This window comes from Hemiscyllium ocellatum, chromosome 14 (genome assembly GCF_020745735.1).
Source record: "Hemiscyllium ocellatum isolate sHemOce1 chromosome 14, sHemOce1.pat.X.cur, whole genome shotgun sequence".
In the NCBI taxonomy this organism is placed as follows: domain Eukaryota; kingdom Metazoa; phylum Chordata; class Chondrichthyes; order Orectolobiformes; family Hemiscylliidae; genus Hemiscyllium; species Hemiscyllium ocellatum.
In genome coordinates, this window is record NC_083414.1 from 20,883,540 (window position 1) to 20,902,585 (window position 19,046).

The following is a 19,046-nucleotide window of genomic DNA, read 5'->3' on the forward strand; positions in this document are numbered from 1 at the left end:
AGACACAATTTGAACGTATTTGCTTTCCATTGGAACCAATGTGGAATCATTCTTGAGCAGACAAGTGTCAGTAAGATCCACTAGTCATCACTTATCTATACTGCCAGGAATGTAAGATGCATTGCTCATAAAACAGGAAAGTATAAAAGCTGATAATGATTGATACTTGGGTAATAAATTACACAATCTCAACAGCAGACAGAAAGTTTGAGTACAACACCCAACCAACAGTACTTGGAATCCAGCAGAAAGCACCTGTACATACCTAAAATTAAGATTGTATCAAGTATGAACACCAAACGGCATGACAGTACAATGGAACAAGAATCAAATCAGTGGTGATTACTTAAATACATTTTCTAATTAAATGGTTCTTTAACTAAGCAACTGGTGCAAAAATTGAAAGATTTCCTGATTCCTGAATCATTTTCCCATACTTCATAATTTTGTCCAGTGAAATGTTCTTGTTTTGTTTTAAAACAGCAAGTCAACTGACATTTTAATGAATGAAATACAATTGCCTAATTTATATTATGGTGGTGTTATTGAGCCATGTAAAATTCTGCAAAAGTTTAAATGTCAAGAAAATCTTTTGTTATAGGAACAGATATAAATGCTCCAATGTTGAAAGCAGTAAGACTTCTGGACAAGTCCCATCAAGACAAACTTCTGCCTGAAAGAAGTGTCTCCATGATTATTTTGTTAACTGATGGTGATCCGAACTCAGGTTAGTGAAAATAAATGCCATTTATTTCTATCTTTTAAAAAACTGATTGCAGAACTAAAACTTGAAACTAGACAGAGGCACAGTAAATCTGTGATGGATGAAATAAGAAACAAAACAGAAATTGATGTAGAAACCCAGCAGCTCCGGCAGTATCTGTGGAGGGAAAGCCAAGTTAATGCTTTGGGTCCGGTGATCCTTCTTCAGAAAGGGAGGGTCTGAAGAAGAGTCACTGGAGCTGAAATGTTAACTCTGCTTTCTTTCCATAGATGTTGCCAAACCTGCTGAGTTTCTCTTACAATGTCTGTTTTTTTTCAGATCCCCAGCATCAACAGTTCTTTGTTTTATTATGGAAGATATAAGGCTTTGCATTCTAATGATTGTTTTGTTGTTGGTTAAATGTTTATTTCAATACTGATACTTTTAGATAATAAAAGAGAAACGTAAAAGTCAAGTCTCTTTCAATAAATTGCCATGTTAGAGGAAATTTACATTAAAAATTTGGATCAACATTGGAAATCTCTCTGAGGTCACTTATTTACGCAACTATCTATTAAATCTCATCGCTTTCAATCTATTAGGGTTGGAAGAATGTAAATATTGTTCCTTCAGCTATTAAACACAAGTAGCTCTTTCATGAGCACAGCTCTCCCAAAAAGTTTGACATGTAATCATTTTTGAAGTTTAAAAAGTGCCAATTTCCTCAGAGACGGATGCACAAACAGATTTGTGATTAGAGGCTTAAGATCTATTTTGTGATGTCAGTTGAAAGGCAAATATTGGTCAGGACTCTGGTAGGAATTTCCTTGCTTTTCTTCAAATTAGTGCCATGGGGTCTTCTATTTCCATCTGGGACAACGTAATGTCTCTCATCTGAATGAAAGCTCAGATGACTGCAATACTCCCTCAGTCAGCCTCTTGTTATGGAGGAGTCAGAGTCTAGTTGTAACACTGTTTGCCCTTAAATTCCTTCCATTTCTCTAAAGACAGGTCACCTTAACACAGGTTGAGGTAAAGATGGACTTCAATCACACATTACTTTAAACCAAGGGTAATATATACAGAATAATGAGATTAATACAAATGATTTGATAGAATTTTTCTAGTATCTATTTGTGCATTGTTATAAAAGCTCAGTTGTCCAATGGGAATTAAATAATTTCTGAAGTATATGTCATTTGACATCATCATGAGTGATAAAAGTACTGCAATATATAGTTACTCCAAAAATAGAATCTAAACAACTCAGGACATACTGTTATGACATTGCAGTGATACCTTCTGTTAATTAAACCAAATACCCAAAAAAGTTCACCTCGCCACGTAATCTCAAAATGTGAGTAACAGAAAACTCCTAAACTTCCACCATTTAAAGAAAATAATATCAATTTATTCTTTAACTCTAAAAGTGAACATTAAACGACAACTATTCACAGCTATAAGCCCCCCTTTCTCTTTACTGCTTATTACCTCCTCCAACTCTATAACAATATGCTGTTCCAATAAGACACTTATTAAAATTACATCAACTTAATTTCAAAACCACACAGCAGCTATCATCCTCGGTGTCTTTCATCTTCTGACTGAAGATCTCCCTTTCTTTTTACTGCAAATATCTTTCATATGAAAAGTTATCTTTGATAGAGAGTGTTTTCTAATTTCTTGGGTCTCTTTCGATGGCAGTTGCTCTATCTTCAATCTTCAAAATGCCTGTATTTTTATATCCCCAACATTGGATTGTCTCATTGGTTTGATACTGACAAAACAATAAATTCAAACGCGATTGGGTTTTAGTATCCTGGGACATAATTTAATCTGATCGGCTAAAATCAAATTGCTGTCAAAACAGCAACCAACTCGGGTATCCATTTCACAGCCAAATGTTACACATTTTCAATTTTCCAGTACACTCTGGGACTGCCATCTAGTCATATTACACAGGTGCTTGTAAGCTCCCAGATCAGAATAGCATTCACTCTCTCTTAAAGATACAGAACTCACCTTCAACTTTATAACAATACACACAGAAAAATTAGGAACAGGACTAGGCCATTTAACTCCTCTATCCTGATCTACCATTCAATTGCTGATCTATTTATTCCACATGCCTGCCTATCCCCAGTAACCTTTCATGTCTTTGCTTACCAAGAATCTATCTCCTCTACAAAAATATTCAAAAACTCTGCTTCCATTACATGTTCAGTAAGGGTGTCTCAAAGACTAACTAACTTCCTTGAGAAAAACTATCCTTCCCATCTTCCCACCTTACATGGACAATCCCTGAATTTTAAGCAGGGACTCTTAGTTCTCGATCCTCTCACAAGTGAAAGCGTCCTTTCCACATCTACCGTGTCAAAATCCCTTAGGACCTTACATGTTTCAGTCAAGTTACTGCATACTCATCTAAGTTTCAGCAGATACTCCAGCCCCGCTTCTCAAATGAAGAGAACAATATTACATACCATACTCCAGATGTGGGTCCTACCAATGTCTAAATTAAAACATAGCCTCACTACTTTATGATTCAATTTCCCTTATGATAAATAATAACACTCAATAGATTTCCTAATTATTTGTACCTACACAATAATCTTTTGTGATTCATGCACTTGGACATGTAGGTCCCTCTGTAGCCCAGAGCTCTGCAACCCCTCACCATTTGGATAAAATGCTTCTTTTTTATTTTTCCTGCCAAAATGAGCTATTTCACATTTTCCCACATAATTTCCCTTTCACAAAACCATATGACTTTTTCTGATTGCATAGGAATTTTCAAAGAGCCCTGCCATAACATCTTTACTAATAATATCTGGCAGATGTTAAGCTAACTGGCCTGTAGTTTCTTGGTTTCTGTCTCCCTTCATTTTCAAATAAAGGAATTATATTCACTGATGTCCCTAATGTAACCAAGTCTACCCTTCTCGCCATCTTAATTGAACCCTTCACAAATCTGTGAAGAATAGAAATACATGATTCATGATTTTATTTTATCTTAGACGATTATATTCAGACTAAGAAATCAATACACTAAATGATTTGTTACAAATAAATTACATTTGCTTATTTATTATACAGGAGAATCAAACCCAACAAAAATCCAGGAGAATGTTAAAAGTGCCATCAATGGCAGGTACAATGTGTATTGCCTTGGGTTTGGTTATGATGTTAAATATAGTTTTCTGGAAAAAATGTCACTGGACAATGATGGTGTGGCACGGAGAATTTATGAGGATTCAGATGCTCCCTTACAGCTCCAGGTAAAATGATTATTAAATACTCACTTAGTATGGACCAGAATTGCCTCAGAGATGGTCCCATTGATGTTGTAACTTCACTGAATATGCACCTGAAATCTAGCCGAGCCAGTGAACTGGGTTATAACCATACCTCCAGTGACGTTAGAGCAGCAGGGTGAAGACATCACTGAGGAATTTCATAATATTTCATCATCTCTTCCCATGAACCATTTGATATACTGGGTGGTATTACATTTCGTCTGCTACTGATTTGTACTAAAAACTGCTAGACAGACTGTGACTATTTAATCCAATCTTGGTTCTAATTGTAGAGTTACATACGAACATAAGAACTTAGAAATTATGATAAGGAGTTTGACTTCAGCCTGTTCTGCCTCTCAGTAAGATTACTGTGATCTTATCATGTTCTCAACTCTACTGTTTGCCTTAACTATTGCCCTTCATTCCTTTTTGGATCAAGGATCAAACTTGAATAGATTTAATGGCCATTACCCATTCCTCTTTGGACTACTGAATTCTTAAATTAAAATTGCCAAGAGAGAGAAGAAGGTCCTCTTCAACTTCATTTTGAATGGAAGATGCCTTATTTTGAAACTGTGTCCCCTCGTTAGAGACAACCCTATAAGGAAAAGCATCCTCTCAACATTTACACAATTAAGCCTTCTAGCAGCACTATATTGTATATTTCATTGTGATCACTCTCGTTTTCTAAACTCCAATGAGAACAGACACAATCTGTTCAACCTTTCTCTTAAAACAACTCGATCATCCCAAGGCCTAGCCTGGTGAACTTTCTCTGAACTGCTGTATATGCAGGTAGATCCTTTCCTAAATAATGAGCTCAAAATTGTACACAATATTCTATAAGTATTTTCTTACTTGTGCAGTTGTGAAAAGACATCCTTATTTTTGCACTCCATTCCCCTTGCAATAAAGGTCAGCACTCCATCTGCCTTTGTAATTATCTGCTATACCTACATATTAATTTTGTTGTGATTCATGTATAAGGATGACAAAATCCCTCTGTAATGTTTCCATTTAAATAATATCCTGCTTTTCTATTTATCCTGTCAAAGTGGACAACCGCGCATTTTCCCATATTCTCTATCTCCAAATTTTGCCCATTCATTCAACCTATGCACAGCCTTTTGAAGACTTTTGATGTCCTCAGAATATGCTTTCCTAGCTACCTTTGTATCAGCATCAATTCTGGCTGAAATACACACTGTCCCTTCATTGAATTTATTACCATAGATTGTAAATAGTTGATGACTCAGTATTGACCCATATGGAAACCCACTAGTTACAATTTACCAACCTGAAAATGATCTCTTTGTCCAGACTCCTGTGTATCCATGCTAGTAAATGTCCCTCCATAATATGGGCAGCATATTTCAGGTTTCTGGCTCTGGCATAATAACAGATATAGCTATCACACAGCTATTTAATGTTTCGAGGATCTGGTTGGTTGGTAGCTCTGTAGTCCCAGCTGGGCCACTGTCAGTTATTTCTTGGGCTAGGGCCAGTCTAGGACCAGGTAAGTGTAAAAGTGGATGGTAGCATCTCTGGGGAAGGGAGTAATATCAAGTTGGTTGGGAAGGGGGTTCAGGTCTCAAAAGGGAGGCTGGAGACAGGAGGGAGCACCAATGGGACAGGATTTGTGCTCAATGTAGAAAAAGAGCTCAAGGGAGATGCAACCATCCTTCACACCCAAGGCCCAAATGGGTACCCTGCAAGAGTTGGCCACAACTTTGAATTCCTCTCTCTGGCCTCAAAGTTCTCCTGAGTAGGAATGGAAAACTTAAGAACAAATAATTGGGCAGTAACAGACCTCAATGGGGCAAGGACAGACAGACTGCTCTAGGCCTTGCCAGCTTGGATAAAATTGCAGTCAGATTGAGGTGGCTGGGATGGCAGCAATCAGGCTATCTGGCAATTTTATAGGACAACCTCCATCAACATATCTGCCAGCACAAATTGTGCCCTGCAACTTCTTAGCTGATATGGTAAACTTTCATGTGTTACCTTAGCAAATGCCTTTTGGTGATTCAAGTACACTGTATCTGCTAGTTCCCCTCTCTTCACTCTAGTTGTTTTATTCTCAAATATTCTATAAAGTTGTCAAATGTGATTCACCTTTCAACAAATCATGTTAACTGTGTTTGATTAAGAACATAAGAAGTGATGGAGGATTCAACATGGCAGCAACCTAGTAGGTCTGCTTTGCTGAGCTCTGCACCAAAACCCAGACAAAGTGGGGCACTCACCCTCCCTCAATGTTTAATTTGTTGGAAAAAAAACTATCTCCCAACCCTTAGAATTAGTTAGTGTCAGTTCTGAGTTTAAGATGATGACTAAGGGAAAAGGAGAACGGGGATCGCATCAGGCAGGGAATCCCTCCCACCTCCATGGCCGCAGCCTCGGCCTCCATGACCGCCCCAGGGGACTCACCTGCAGAGCAGAGCCTGATCTCAGAGTTTGTGAAACTCCGAGAGAAGATCAATTCATTGATGGAAGAGACCCGAGCCAGGCTCAAATCGATCTCGCTCATGCTGCAGAGGTGTAACCTGGAGATCCAGCGACTCGGACAGTGTGTCTGGCGTGCGGCTTCAGAGACTGCGACCGAATCCTCAGTGGGTCAGGTTCAGGCCCTGGAACGCCGAGTGCAGGCCTTGGAGGAGCAGGTTAACGACTTCGAAAATCGAAGTCGTCAAAAGAACATCTGTTTGTTGGGGCTTCCCGAACAGGAGGAAGAAGGCCAGCTTGTCAGCTTTCTGCAGCAATGTCTCCCACAGTTTCTAAGGCTGGAGGTTGAGGTCAGCCGGGTGCAGGTTGAGCGGGCCCACCGGGTCTCTGTGCGCAGGTCTGGAATGGACCAGTGTCCCCGCCCCATCCTAGTGCGACTCCAGCATTATAGAGACAAACAAGTCTCTCGAGCACTGGGGAAGCATCCCCAGGCTATGGTATATAAAGGATCATCAATCATGCTTTTTCGGGACTTTTCCCCAGTTGTGATTCGCAAGAGGTAAAAGAAGTTGCTACGGGACCTGAATATTCAATATTCCGTTAGATATCCAGCGATATTGCATTTCAGACATAGAGGGACCATGTTCAACTTTGATTCACTGGAAAAGGCAAAGGACTTCTTGGATGCTTTAAAATAGACTGACTGGCTTGAATTATATGGACAATTATTTTATTCTGCCTTTTGTTTTCTCTCTGTAATTTGCCTGGTTTACCTGGTTATCGGGGGGTGGTCTTGGTCTTCTTTTTAATATATGTTGGGATCATAACTACCTTTTTTTTGTTTCCTCTCCCCTCTCTCCCCCTTCCAGTCATCCTTTCTTTTGGATGGAGGGGTGGATGGGGGTAAGTTCGGAGAGGTTATATTTTAATTCATTTTTTTTATTGTTCTATCAGGAGTGCCTAGGATTATAGTATGGAGGGGACGGGTTGGGTGTCCACTTCTAACTTTCTTGTCATAAGATATTGGTATTTTTTCTTAATTTATGTTGTCTGGGGTGGGGGCATGGCTCCAGCTCGAAGGAGTCATGGTGGGATTAATGGGTGGTCTGAGCACCCCTGTGGACAAGAAGAAAAGTCTCCCTTCAGTTAGTTATATGTTGGTATGTTGTAGAAGTAGCTGTTCAAAGTTTTGATTAGTAGTTTTGGAAGTTGCATTTTAAACTTATACAAACTGTTTATGGTTTTCACTCGGTGCGCTTTGAGTGGGGATTTTCCTCCCGGGGGGGCACGGGCTGTTTCAGATGATTGTGGCTAGCCATTCGTTTAAATGTTGGACCTGGAATATTAAGGGGTGTCACTCACCAATTAAGAGAAAAAGATACCGTCAATCCTTAGAAAAGCGAGGGTCAATGTAGCCTTGTTACAAGAAATGCACTTAACCAATAAGAAGCTTTTGAACTCAAAAAGTAGAAGAGTTGTTACTCTCATCTGGAAGAACCTCCCGTTTCAAATGCTCGGCCAAATTAAAGATGAGTATAGGCAATTCATAATACTTAAAGCTTTAATACATGAAGAGGAATATGGGATTCTGAATGTATATTGCCCCGTGGCACATTCCTTTAAATTCGCAATGGATGCGCTCTCTAAATTAATGGCCCTTGGGGCGAGTCATACTATTATAGGGGGAGACTTTAATCGTATTATTGACCCCAAGGTGGACAGGATGCCTCGGGGTCTTGTGGGTATGTCTCTGCAAGCCAGCAGTTGGCGCATTTGAATAGGGAGTTGGGGCTGGTGGATATATGGAGATGTCTTCACCCCGATGGTAGGGATTTTACCTTTATTCCTAATCTATACAAGGGCGATACTAGAATTGACATTTTTTTTGTCCCATTGACCTTTTTGAACTCGCTAATGTCTTGCAGAATAGAGAATATATCAGTTTCTGATCATGTGGTAGAGTACTTGGAGGTCAAGGCCAGTGGTGGTGGGACAGGGTCCCTGCACTGGTGCATGGACCCTTTCCTCCTGAAAGATAGCAAGTTTATAGAATTTTTTTGCGTGAGTTTGAAATTGTTTTGGGATATCAATTCAGGTGCGGCCAGCAATCCATCAGTGTTGTGGGATACTGCCAAGGGCTACGCATGAGGTTTGATTATTTCTTACTCTGCAACCCGGAAACAACAGAGGGGAGAACAGCAACATTTGCCCAAGGCTCGCCTGAAGGTGGCTGAGTTTGAAAGGCCATCTATAACTAAATTTCAGCAGATTACAGTCCTTAGGGCTACTTTGAATGCTGCACTAACACAAACAGCAAAGAGGGAAATCCCTTTTGTGAAACAGAGATTATTTCAGTATGGTGATAAACCGGTAGATGTCTAGTGTGCTTGGCCAGAAAGGAGAATGCCCCCCAATCTATCACATCCATCAGAGAGAGTGCTGGTACTCTTACTTGCAATGCTAAAAAGATTAATGCAGCATTTAGAAAGCTTTATTTTGAGCTGTATCAGTCGGAGGGCTGTGAGGATAGAATGATGAAGATGAAGTCCTTTTTTAAGGCCTTGGACCTTTCAGGTGTAACCTCAGAGCAGGTGTCCTTTTTGAGTGCCCCACTGACCATTCAGCAAGTACAGGAGGCAGTGAGGCTGCTCCAGAATGGTAAAGCGCCTGGACCAGATAGATTTCAACGTGAGTTTTATAAAGAGTTTATCGACAAGCTGGCCAGACCATTCTTGGATATGTACAATTATTCATTCAGTTAGGGCTGCCTCCCATCTTCTTTGAGAGAAGCAAATATTTCTCTTATTCTTAAGAAAGGAAAAGCCCCAGAAGATTGAACTTTGTACAGGTCCATATTGTTACTGAATGTGGATTTTAAAATCCTGTCGAAAATGCTGGCATTAAGGCTGGAGAGGGTATTACCTTTCATTGTGAAGGAGGACCAGACAGGTTTTATTAAGAGTCTACTAACAATATTAGAAGAGTTTTAAATATGGTCCAAATATGGTAAGCAAAGAACGATCCCGGGTTTGGTAGTCTCCCTGGATGCAGAGAAAGCATTTGATTGGGTGGAATGGCTGTATCTCTTTTATGTCATGGAACGGGAGAAAGTGAGGATGCAGATGCTGGAGATCAGAACTGAAAAATGTGTTGCTGGAAAAGCGCAGCAGGTCAGGCAGCATCCAAGGAGCAGGATTCCTGAAGAAGGGCTCATCCCCGAAACATCGATTCTCCTGCTCCTTGGATGCTGCCTGACCTGCAGCACTTTTCCAGCAACACATTTTCAGCTATGTCATGGAACGGTTTGGTCTTGGAGAGGTTTTTACCAAATGGGTAGCAGTGCTGTATAGTGATCCGAAAACAGCGGATCTCACTAATGGTTTAAGGTCAGATAGTTTTAGTGTCAGCAGAGGCTGCCATCAAGGGTGCACTCTCTCTCCACTATTATTTACATTGCTGATTGAGCTGTTGGTGGAAGCCATCTGGACAGACCCCAATATAACTACCCTGGAGGCATAAAATCACTCTATATGCGGATGACGTCCTTCTCTTTTTAACCGATCCAACGACATCTGTGCTCCGCTTAATGTAAATGATTCATCTATTTGGTATGTTTTCAAGGTATAAAAATTAATTTCATGAAATCAGAGGCCATGCCTGTGGGGGGTCTTATTAGTATATCCAACTTTGGGGATAGAACCCATTTCCCCTTCTGGTGGTCACAGGGAGGTTTTCTCTATTTAGGCATCTTTATTACCCTGGTTTTCAATCAATTATGTAAAGCCAATTATGGGCAGCTGCTACAGAAGATAAGGCAAGATCTTCGGTGCTGGGTAGATCTTGCGATATCTTGGTTGGGCAGAATAGCTCTGGTTAAGATGAAGTTCTTCTTTGCTTGTTATATCCCATGAGAATGCTCCTTTTGAGGCTGCCAAAGCAAGAACTGTGCAGGCTTTACAGCTGCCTTAGATCTTTTATTTGGCATCATAGATGGCCCCTTATTAAGCTGGATGAATTGCAGCTTCTGCAAGAGTGGTCGGGGGGCTGGTGGTGCTGCTCTAGATTTTCCGGACTTTAGGAAGTACCAACTGAGTTCCTTATTATCCTTTGTGGCTGAATGGGCCTGTCACGATCCATGATCAATCTGGCTAGACATTGAGACCTCCCAGACAAAATGCCCTCTCATTAATTTGTTGTTTATGGACAAGATGAAAACTGTTATGGATCACTGCAAAAACTATACACAGTTAAAGCATGGAGAATGATGTGGCAGGGCGAGGGCAACTTACAAAAAACTTCCCCTTTTACTCCCATAATGAGAATGTTGGGATTCCAGCTGGGTTTGATGGACTCTGGCTTTAAGCTCTGGGAGTCTAGAGGAATCTTCTGTTTGGGAGATCTGTTTGACAGGGAGATCATGATGTCCTTCAAACAGCTGAGTCAGAAGTTCGAGCTACCTAGTAAAGATCATTTTCATTACTTTCAGGTTACAGACTTCGTACAAAAAAAGACTCCATTGATGGTCAACCCCTACAAGTTAGACGTGGAGAGAAGAGTGCTCCAGTTAGCACTCTCTATCACTTGTTAGGTAGTAATGTCTCGATAGGACATTGAACAGCTATATAAAACCTGGACTCGAGAAGTAGGGGTGGAAATCTCCTCAGAGATGTGGGAGGATATCTGAGAAAATGTTAGGAAGATCTCAATTTGTAATAGGATCCAGGCTATTCAACTGAAGGTACTTCACAGGGCTCACCTGGGACCGGAATGGTTTGTGAAATTTAAGAGAGGAGTGCCCCCAATGTGCCCCAAGTGTAAAATGGAGATTGGTATTCTTACTCACTACTTGTGGTCACGCCACAAGCTCCACCGGTATTGGGATGACACAGCGAGTGTTTTGGCAAAGGTTTTGGGAACTGAGGTTAAGTTGAATCCGGTATCACTTCTTTTGGGTCTTCCAAATTTTCCCTCCCTGGATGCACCTGGGAAAAAAATTATTTAATGTTCTCTCTTTCTGCACGAGGAAGAACATTCTAATGAGTTAGGTGCTGGAAAATCCCCCAGGAATTTTGAGTTGGCGTAGGATAGTCATGGAACACATCCCCTTGGACTTCCTTAAGTGTATGGTGCACCAGAAAACGGAATTGTTTTACAGAACATGGCGGCCCTTTTTGAATTATATTGATGCAGACACATCGACTATATTAGCCTTTGTGTAGCCGTGAGAATTGTGTCTGTCTGTCTGTGGGCCATGAGGGGAAGAATCCCAAACAAATATGGGTTTACTTACTATTGCTCCCAGTGGTGGGGAGCATGGATGAGATTGCGCTGAGTGCAGTAATTTAATTGAATATAACGCGTTTTATAATATGTTTTAATTTTATTTCATCTATTTATTTTTCTTCTTTCTTCTTGGTTATTTATTGAATTGTAGTTTTTATAGAGTTTTTTTGTGTTTCAGTAATCTGTGGAGTAGTAGTTTGTTTTCTATTATTGCTATTATATTACAAAGTTATCATACTATTTTGTACTGGTTTTGTAATTTTGTAAAATGCCTAAAATCTTTTCTTTAATAAAAATACTCATTAAAAAAAACATAAGAAATAGGAGCAGGAGTAGGCTATCTGGCCCATCGAGCCTGCTCCAACATTCAATAAGATCATGGTTGAACTCTTTGTGGACTCACTTGTCTGCCCACTCACCATAACTCTTGATTCCTTTACTGTTCAAAAATCCATTCATCTTTGTCTTAAAAACATTCAACGAGGTAGCTTCAACTGCTTCTCAACACTCCACAAATTCACAACCCTTTGGGTGAAGAAGTTCCTCCTCAATTAAGACCGAAATCTGCTCCCCCTTATTTTGAGGTTTTGCCCCCTAGTTCTAGTTTCACCTGCCAGTGGAAACAACCTTCCTGTTTCTATCTTATCTATTCCCTTCATACTGTTATATGCTTCTATAAGATTCCTCCCTCATTCTTCTAAATTCCAAGTATAGTCCCAGTCTATTCAATCTCTCCTCATAAGGCAACCCTCAATTCCGGAATCAACCGAATGAACCCTCTTATGATTATATCGTAACTTTGCAAATATCAGTGCTATTACATCCTTAATAATGGATTCCAGCATTTCCCAATGACAGGTTTTAAGCTAATTGGTCTGCTTTGTGTCTTTTATCTTTCTTGAGTAAGAGTGTTATAATTGCAATTTTTCAATCTACCAGAATCTAGAGAATTTTGGGAGATTACAACAATGCATGCACTGTCCAAACAACTACTTATTTTAAAATCCTAAATTGCAGGTAAGGAAATTTGTCAGTCTTTAATCCCATTAGCTTTCCCAGTATATTTTCCCCAGTGATAGGTGATTATTTGACATTTCTCTATCACATTTGGTCTTTGAATTTCTACCATTCTTGAGTATTTTTTGTGTATTTACCATGAAGACAGATACAAAATATTTTATCAGTATCTTCTATTTCCTGATATTATTTTTTCAGTATTATCCTTGAACACAATGTTTACTTTAGCCACTTAAACATTTTTAGAAGATGATTAACTAATGTTCTGAATTGCAATGTTAAAGTTAAAATGATAATTCTTTCTCCCCACTGCTTGAGATTTTTTTTCCCCAGCATTTTTTGTTTTAGATTTCCAATAGCTGCAGTAATATGTTTTTGCTTACAAGTTGTTTCTCTTATTGTGTCATGCTGCATGATAAACAGTAAGATTTTCAGGATCTTTGAATGGGAAAGAAGGAACAGTATTGTGAGAAATAGTTCTCTGACGTGTGCTTCAGGAGGTCTAAAAGACATCATGGTGTAGTCTTGACTTGACTTGACTTCTATCTACAGGTTTGCCATCTTCATTCAATTCGAACCAGAACCTTTGTTTACACCATGTCAACTAGTGTTATGATACTAGTTTTTTCATTCTGGAGTGCAATGAACCTCAGCTTCTTCCCAACACATGAAGCACAGTGCTGTGTCATTAAATTGAAAGCCTCCATTGTCCAGGAATTCTGCAGTTCATTTCCCCATCCCTTAGGAGTACACATATTTCACAGCTGTGATGTTCAAAATGATCAGTAGTTATGAATGCAAACCAAGCTGAGAACTAAAGCTGAGTAGAAAAATATACAAATTCTCAATATCAGGAGCAAATTATCAAGCAAGTATATTTAGACCTCAATTTTATTTCAGAGGGTGTTTAAAGGATAATGACTCTGCATTATAATAAGTATTTAGAAATTCTTTCTTCTTTTCACAGGGCTTTTATGATGAAGTGGCAAATCCCTTGCTTTTGGATATTGAATTGCACTATCCAGAGAATGCCATTTCAGAGTTAACTCAGGCCAATTTTAGGCAGTATTACGATGGATCAGAAATTGTAGTGGCTGGCAAGATTTCAGATGATGACCTGCAGTCACTCATTGCAGAGGTCTTTGCACAAACTGTAAGTACTCTCTAAAACATATTCTAGTTCATTTATTTACATTTTTTTAAGAATCATAGAACACAGCATTACAGTGTCGACAGAAAATAGTTCTGTGCCTATCTTGGCTCATTAAAGTTCAAACTGCAACACTATTTTCATCTTTTTTTCAAATCATACCCAAATATTTTCTTACAATTAATTATCTACATCCCATTTGAATGATATTGTACTAATTTCTGTTTCCATAATTCTTTTACTGGGAGCTGTAAGATTATAAAAAATAGAAAATATTACATTTTATAAAATGTAACATTTCCCATGAAAAAAATTCCCTGTATTGTAGATTTTTTGTGTAGAACAGATGACCATTTGGCTCATTCTACTTGCAATGGTTCTTTGAAAGAGCTAATAAATTAGTCTCTTACACCATTAATAGTTGAGAGTGTGGTGCAGGAAAAGCACAGCAAGTTAGGCAGCATCCGAGGAACAGGAGAGTAGATGATGAAGAGCTCTTGCCCAAAGTGTCGATTCTCCTGCTCCTTTGATGCTGCCTGACACGTTAGGCTTTTCCAGCACCACACTCTCGATTCTGATCTCCACCATCTGCAGTCCCCACTTCCTCCATATCCCATTAGTAGCTCAGCAATATTTTTTCTATTTCAAATACTTATACAATTCTCTTTTGAAAACGATTAATGAATCTACTTCATCGCTGTCAGGTAATGTACAATCATAACAATTTGCTGCATTAAAAATGGATTCTTCCTGTCACTTTTGTTTCTTTTACTAATTCTTTTGACTCTATGTCCTCTAGTGACTGACCTAAGTGTTTCTTATTTACTCGATCAAAACCCTCTGATTAAATGTGTGGGTGTACAAATCAAAACTTTTCAGGTTCTTAAGTCATTCATGAAATCTAAATTTGAATGTTGGTACTCTTCTCTTCTCATAGAATTTTACAGGACAGAATCCATTTGACCCATCATGTCAGTACCAACTCCTGAAAGAGCTACCCATCCAGTCCCATTCACCTGCCCTGTACCTGTAGCCCTCTAAATTCATAACTTTCAAATATATATCCAGCTTTCTATTGAAACCTCCTATGGACTTCCTAAGAATGTATTTACCCCCAAAGTATCTATTCTTGTTTTTTTTATTATTATGATGTGACGTCACTTGCTGGGTCAGCATTTATTGCTCATTCCTAATTGCAGTTAAGAAATTACCTGACACAACCACCTGATGAAGGAGCAGTGCTTTGAAAGCTAGTGCTTCCAATTAAACCTGTTGGACTATAAACTGATGTTGTGTGATTTTTAACTTTGTACACCTGAGTCCAACACCAGCACCTCCAAATCATGGCTGTTAAGTGTTAGTGAGTTATCTGTTGAACTTTTGTGTATGTAAACCCACAGTGCTATTAGATAAGGATAATGAGGATAATACCACTTCAAGTGAGGAAGGTAGATGATTTTCAGAGTTACTTTCAGGCAGTGATTGTTCCCATGAGCCAATCAGTCTTGTTCTCCTAAGTGATAGTGGTTATTGGTCTGGAAGGTACGAGTGAAGAAGCTTTTCTTTAAAAGCTCATTTGATGTTTTATCTGCAGATTGTTGATTCCTATATACATATATCTGATCCCTTTCCAACTCACTGAAATTAACTTTTTTGCAGTTGAATACTTTCACGTTTAACTTTGCATTGTTCTTTCTCATAACTACATTAAATATGGAAAAGAAAAATAGAGTACGAGAGTAAGCTTATGGGGAACATAAAATCTGACCATAAAAAATTCTACAGGTATGTAAAGAGAAAAAGGTTGGTGAAGACAAATGAAGGTCACACATTGAGAAACAGGAAAACCTACAATGGAGAACATAGAAATGGCTGACCAACTAACCACTTACTTTGGTTCTGTATTCACAAAAGAAGCCACAAATAATATAGTAGAAATGTCATAGAACACAGGATTGAGTGAGAGAGAGAAACTGAAAGCAATCTGTATTGTTAGGGAAATGGAGTTGGAGAAATTAATTGGATTGAAGGCTGTTAAATCCCTAGGCCCTGATAATTTACATCCAACAGTAACTCAAGAAGTGGTCCTAGAAATAGTGGATGCATTGGTGGTCATCTTTCAAGATTCCTAAGACTCTGGAACAGTTCCTTCAGATGGGAGGATAGCTAATGTAACTCCTCTATTTAAGGAAAGAGGGAGAGTGAGAATTGGGAATTATAGACCAGTCAGCCTGATGTCAGTAGTGGAAGAAATGCTAGAGTCCATTATGAAGTAATTAACAGCTGAGCATTTGGAACACAACGGCAAGATAGGACAGAGTCAGCTTAGATTTATGAAATGGAAATGGTGCTTGACAAATGTACAGGAATTCTTCAAGGATGTAACTAGTACAATTGATGAGGGGGGAGCCAGTGGAAGTGATTTATTTGAATGTTCAGCAAACTGTTCACATAAGAAATTAGCATGGGATTGGAGGTAATTTAATAAGATGGTTAGAAAACCAGTAGAGAGACAGGAAACAAAGAGTATTAAGTGGTGTATTTCTGAATGGCAAGCAGTGACTAGTAAGGTACCTCAGGTATCAATGCAAAAACTCCCAACTATTCACAATATATATTAATGATTTGGATGAGGGAACTAATATTTCCAAACGTGTATAAGACAAAAAGCTGGGTAGGAAGGTGATCTGTGAGAAGGATGTACAGATGCTTGGACAAGCTGTGTGAGTTGGCAAATGCATGGCAGATGCAGTGTAATGTGGACAAATGTGAGGTTATCCACTTTGGCAGCAAAGACAGGAAAGCATGTTATTATCTGAATGGCTATAAATTGCAATGGAAACATAATGTGTAATTAGATCTGGGTGTCCTCATAAATAAGTCACTGAAGCTAAGCATGCAGATACAGCAGACTATTAGGAAAGCAAATGGTAAGTTTGCCTTCATAGCGAGAGGATTTGAGTACAAGAGCAAGGACATCTTGCTGCAATTATACAGGGCTTTAGTGAGACCACACCTGAAATAGTATGCAATAGACTGATTCCCTGGGATGACAGGACTGACAAAAGAGGACCGGTCGAATTGAGTGGAATTAAATTTGCTGGAGTTCAGAAGAATGAGGAAGGATCTCATAGAAAACTGTAAAGTTCTAACAGGACTAGACAGGATAGATGTTCCCAAAGACTTCAGAGTTCAGAACCAGGAGTCACGGTCTAAGGATAAGGTGATATCATTTAGTACTATGACTAGGAGAAATTTCTTCACACAGAGTGGTGAGCCTGTGGAATTCAATTGAACAAGCGGCTGAGGCCACGGTTGGTGGCACGGTGGCACAGTGGTTAGCACTGCTGCCTCACAGCGCCTGAGACCCGGGTTCAATTCCCGACTCAGGCGACAGACTGTGTGGAGTTTGCACGTTCTCCCCGTGTCTGTGTGGGTTTCCTCCGGGTGCTCCAGTTTCCTCCCACAGTCCTAAAGATGTGCGTGTCAGGTGAATTGGCCATGCTAAATTGCCCATAGTGTTAGGTAATGGGGTAAATGTAGGGGTATGGGTGGGTTGCGCTTCGGCGGGTCGGTGTGGACTTGTTGGGCCGAAGGGCCTGTTTCCACACTGTAAGTCTAATCTAATCTTAAAAAAAAACATTTTATGATTTCAAGAATGATTTGGATAGAGCACTTGGCGATATGGGATCAAATGATATAAGAGAAAAATGAACAGGCTATTGAGTTGGATGATTATCCATAATCATAATGAATAACAAAACAAGTTCGAAGGGCCAAATGACCTTCCCTGCTTTTTTTTAATGTTCTGTATTTCTAAATTGGGTGATGTTCTCAAACTGCTGCCTCATTTGCCTTTTACATATCAACACAACTACAGCAGGATTTTTTCCACATTATTGGTCCCTCAACCGGCTCTATGATATCTGGGTCAATCAGTCCCTTGAACTTTGCTTCAACTTATCCTATCATATCAAAAGGTGTTCCACGTATAGGCCTACTTACAAGCTCCATGCTTTAATCAATAATTAATCTCTCTTGGCTGTTGTGCAAATTGACAATTTCTTCCAAACTCCTCTCTGAACTTGGCACAGAATTTCACATTTAATCCAATGTGCAGCACCCCAAAGGTTTGAGCAACTTCTCTGCTCTGAAGAGGCCCATCATCATCCTCAATCACTAAGAAACCTTCTAAACCCCGGGCTTTACATCCACAGGGTAACATGGAACAGTTTAAAGTGCAACTTTTGATGTATAAGGTTAGAGCTTTCAGACAACATAAAATTATAAGAAAATAATAACTGTTCTCATTACATATTGAATAAATTCTATCAGCTTTCAATGTTCAGATTGATGAAAATAACTGATGCATCTTATGCTTAATATGAAATAATGAAGACACTATAAATTGCAGAATCTTTAAAAACATGATTAACAGCAAATATGAACTTAAGTCATCAAACAAAGAGTAAATGTTAATGCACTTTCCTAATCTATTTTCGACAAGGTTCAACTTAACCCTGTAATTTTCCAACAGGCCAATGAAAACCTAACTCTAAAAGCTGAAGTGCAGGTATCAGAAGTTGAAAATATCACTCAGCAGCAGCTATACATTTTTGGTGACTTTACTGAGCGACTGTGGGCTTATTTGACCATACAACAGCTCTTAGAAAAGCGGTAAAGTAACAAAAGCTTTCTGTTTATGAAACGGTAGTTTTAAAAATGTCATTGAATGATAGCTGATCCATCAGCACCTAAAAGTTAGGTTGATGTTTTGGTTGCTAACCCTTTGTAACACCTCATTCTTATTAACTGCAGCTGTTATCAGCGCAAAATGGTTGTAATCAACTCAGTATGATTACTTTTTGACAAAGGGTTAACATACATTACAATAATTTGGGAATTTAGATTCTACGTAGAGTTTTTTTGGATTTAGTGCTATGAAGATGACTTATTTATTTAAAGAAGTTAGGAAGCCATTTTTCAATAGTGAGCTCAAACATCATTTCCAAGAAAGCATGTGACTTAAGTTAAAAGTCTAGCAAGATACCTGGGGTTTTATTTGATGAAGTGTTTGCAAAGTTGAACTTCTGTGATAACAGACAAAAGGTCATGGGCCACAATCAGGTTTCAATTGAGAAGAAATAAT

The 19,046-nt window shown here is 39.0% G+C and overlaps 1 protein-coding gene across 1 annotated transcript in view; it reads left to right on the forward strand.

The window, feature by feature from the left end:
- The window catches only part of LOC132822464 (inter-alpha-trypsin inhibitor heavy chain H3-like), an 85,687-nt gene that overhangs the window by 40,546 nt on the left and 26,095 nt on the right, over positions 1-19,046 (forward strand). The window contains exons 10-13 of the mRNA XM_060835843.1: positions 602-727; positions 3,800-3,981; positions 13,715-13,900; positions 18,435-18,574. Of these exons, the coding sequence (XP_060691826.1) occupies positions 602-727; positions 3,800-3,981; positions 13,715-13,900; positions 18,435-18,574 (634 nt within the window). The remainder of the gene's footprint in view (positions 1-601; positions 728-3,799; positions 3,982-13,714; positions 13,901-18,434; positions 18,575-19,046) is intronic.